The sequence below is a fragment of the Helobdella robusta genome (assembly GCF_000326865.2).
Source record: "Helobdella robusta unplaced genomic scaffold HELROscaffold_94, whole genome shotgun sequence".
Lineage (NCBI taxonomy): Eukaryota > Metazoa > Annelida > Clitellata > Rhynchobdellida > Glossiphoniidae > Helobdella > Helobdella robusta.
The window spans coordinates 301,754-305,530 of NW_008705537.1; the positions used below are offsets into that span (position 1 = coordinate 301,754).

The 3,777-nt window shown below is 37.1% G+C and overlaps 1 protein-coding gene across 1 annotated transcript in view; it reads left to right on the plus strand.

The window, feature by feature from the left end:
• Positions 1-3,777, plus strand: part of HELRODRAFT_91040 (hypothetical protein) — a gene marked incomplete at both ends in the record, with an annotated part of 9,770 nt that continues 5,993 nt past the window's right edge. Inside the window, 8 exons of the mRNA XM_009033598.1 lie at positions 1-74; positions 421-724; positions 868-1,067; positions 1,860-2,066; positions 2,199-2,292; positions 2,410-2,748; positions 3,173-3,386; positions 3,556-3,746. Coding sequence (XP_009031846.1) covers positions 1-74; positions 421-724; positions 868-1,067; positions 1,860-2,066; positions 2,199-2,292; positions 2,410-2,748; positions 3,173-3,386; positions 3,556-3,746 — 1,623 coding nt within the window. The remainder of the gene's footprint in view (positions 75-420; positions 725-867; positions 1,068-1,859; positions 2,067-2,198; positions 2,293-2,409; positions 2,749-3,172; positions 3,387-3,555; positions 3,747-3,777) is intronic.

The window sequence follows — 3,777 nt, forward strand, 5'->3', positions numbered from 1 at the left end:
ATGAATACAGGTCTCAATCAGTTCATCGGCAGAATCCAAGACTTTAGATTTTACGACGACGCTCTCTCGAATAGGTTCGTTCAGAATTTTATTTTGTGGGTTTATGGTTTTTATTTCCATTTAACGTTTATTCGTTTATTATTGATTCTATTGTTTATTGAATTGTCTTATAATTCATCCATTCATTTGTTTGTTATTAATTGTTTTATTTTTTATTCATTCCATTCAATCGTTCGTTCATTTATTTATTCATTCATTTATTCATTTATTCATTCATTCATTTATCAGATCATTACTATATTTTTTGTGCAGTCAAACCTAAAATACAATATTAATTATAAATAGACATAACTATTACAAATTTTAAAATCATGAATAAATTATGTTAATTAATTCATTCACAACATTTCAACCAATCAGAGAAATAGTTCAGATCCACACAGGCCTCCTGCCAATATCTCGCATCCAATCAAATTGCTTCTGCCCTGCTAGTCACACCTTTGAGCAGGGATCCAGCGATCCTATTGGCTGCTACAGAAATAACATCGACCTAAATTATTCCAACCTCACTAACGTAAACAACCTTGACCCAATTAGAGTTCAAAGGATTAGTCCTCTGAGCCATCCAATAGAAATGCTCAATGATGGTAACCCAAATACATATTTCCTCACAAATCCTATAGACTCTCTAACTGTAGAGATAGATTTTGGAGACGTTTTTGAAGTTGGCTACGATCAATTTAAACATTTTTATTTGAAAAAATTTTTATATAAATAAATTGTTAATTTAACAGAAAAACAGTAAATAGATTTAACTGATAATTTTAACTGTATAATTTTTTAAAATTGAAATAAAAAAATTTTCAGGTTTTTTTCACAAAAATCACATTCTTCAGTCCGCTGCCTGTCTGGCTAAAAATAGAAAAAGTTTCAACTGACCTGAATAATAATAATAATAATTGGGTCACGTGGCAGTATTACTCACGTGACTGCATGAGGGATTTCGGCCTGATTCCAAATGGGCCGCTGGACAATGCGACATCCTTCAACTGTTTGACTATAGACGGGTTAGTGAGGTTTGATCGGTGGCCGATCTAGGGTTGGCCAGGAACCGTATTGTTACATAGAAATACGAAAAATCAGCCGATAATTTGTTTAAAAATGAAAACATTTTCTATGGAACAAAATTTGCCTGAAAGAAAGCTGAATGAGATTTGCTAACCAGAATGTAATGACCGGTTTAATTAGATAATTTAATTTAATTAATTTATATTTTAATTTATTAGATAACATTTTCGCTTGTATGAAGTTACGGCTACGGCTTGTTTAGTCGATTTTAAAGTACCTTTCGGGGAAAATCATTTTCAATAGAGAAAAGTTTGCCAAAAAAAGTTGTCTGAGATTTAGCAGAATTCGATTCTTTATTAGGAAATACATATTCACATGTACAGCGGTTCAGTTCAATTACTTTGTAGACCGGGAAAACGCCAATTTAAGTTGAAAATCTATCAAAAATGGGCTTGATGAGAGAAAAAGGAAGGTCACCAGCCTAGTTTTGACCAGACTATGGTCAAATTTAAAAAAATTGTAAATTTTGGGCACCTCCCCTCCGTTTCAACCTTGTCTAGATCTGCCACTTAGTTACGTATTTATATTATTCATTTGTTATCTCATATTCATTCATTCACTCGTTCGTTCGTCCGTTTGCTCATTCATTCATTCATTCATTTGTTCTATCGTTCGTTTATTCAATGATCTCTTTCCAATCATTCTTTTATTATTTGATCCATTTATTCATACATTATCTGTTTTCATTCATTCATTCGTTTGTTCGTTCATTCATTTGCATCTTTCAAAAGATCACAACCATCATCGCTGTCCGGGGCCTCATTAATATTCAACCTCCTGACGTCATCGCGACCCGGGTACCAAAGCCCCGGCAACCAACTTGACCTAATTAATCACATGATGGCCTCCAGGGTCAGGCTAACTATGTCGGGTCACGAGGAAAGTTTAACCCTGAGGCACCAGTACTTCGGGATTTACGAGGTGGAAGTTATCGGCAGGTTGGCTGGAAAATAATTTTTTGCTGGACGAAAAATTGTGGTAAAATATTTCAATTAAATATTATAATTAAATATTATAATAATTAAAATTTAATGGCGATTAAGTTATCATAATTTATTAATTTATTCAAGGTGCGATTGCAACGGGCAGGCGTCGGAATGCAATACATCCTCACTCCCATATAGATGCAAATGTAATGATGGGACTTACACCACTGGCGATAAGGTTTCAACATTATTATAACCTATTATAATTATTCATGATTTACAATAACTATTCATGATGTATGGATTATCATAATTTATTCATACTATCTCATTAATATTCATTTTCCTCAACAAGTGCGACCGCTGCTTGCCATTATACAACAACAAACCATTTAAACGAGGATCAGCCAATCAGAGATCGTCGTGCCGCGCCTGTCAATGCTATGACCACGCCTCCTCCTGTTATTACAACTCTTCCATCGATCTCTTCAGCACCAATCAGAATTTAGGAGGGGGAGGAGTTTGCCTCGATTGCCAAGACAACACCGCCGGAACGGGCTGTGATTGGTGCGCTAAAAATTACTACAGACCCGATGGTAGAAGCTTATTGGCTAAAAATGTTTGCGAGGAATGTAACTGCAATCCTATTGGCTCTGAAAAAAGTGCAGATGATGATGGATTCGATTGCGAAAAGGTTACAAAAATTAATTGAATAAATGTTAACTTAGGTTACAAGAAGTATTTAAAATAACAAAATTACTTTAAACGCGGTTTGTAATAATGAACTCATTCAATGCTGCCAATCACGGCTTAACTCTTTCCTTGTCACGTCACACTATTATTATAGATAATTATTTATTATTAATAACAATTTGACAGTAATAACAAACTAACACATCCTCCCACACACGCAAACCCCATACTCACACACACACGCACACACACCGACACACATATTCGCTTTGTATATTATATTTATGTAAACATTCGCTTGAAGATATCGAAGATTATGTTTTGAAATCTACAAACTAACACCACACAGACACACACACACACATGCACACACACACAACCATACACATACACACACACATACAACCACACACGCACGCACACAGGTAGGCGGACAGTGCAAATGCAAAAGAAATGTTGAAGGGAGGCAGTGTGACACCTGCAAACCTGGTTTCTTCAATTTGCAGGGCTCAAACCCCCAGGGCTGTGAACCATGCTTGTGTTATCCGGGTGGGGCAAGCCCTGTAGGGGCCTCCAGTCCTGGGGTCGATACATGCCACCCAATCACCGGGCAGTGTCTTTGTAAAGAGAATGTTCAAGGTGATGGTGATGGTGGTGAAATGATGATGAGGATGATGTTCAAAATTAAAAATAGTTTTTATATGGATGAGAAAATAATAAAAATGAAAATGATGGTGATTAAGAATGGTGCTGATGATGATGACGACGACGACCAACCACAACGACCAACTGCAACGGCCACAAAAAGGTTTAAAATGCGATGTCTGCAAGTTCGGCTTCTACGGACTCTCCACTCAATTTTCGGCTGGCTGCCAGCCGTGCAACTGCCATCCGCAAAGGTCACTCAAGTCCACCTGTGACGTCACTTCCGGCCGGTGCTCCTGCAGAGATGGATTCGGCGGTCTGACGTGTGAGTCCTGTGCTGACGGTTCCTACCTGGTGCCGACCTCCCAGGTTCAGATCCAGAGAT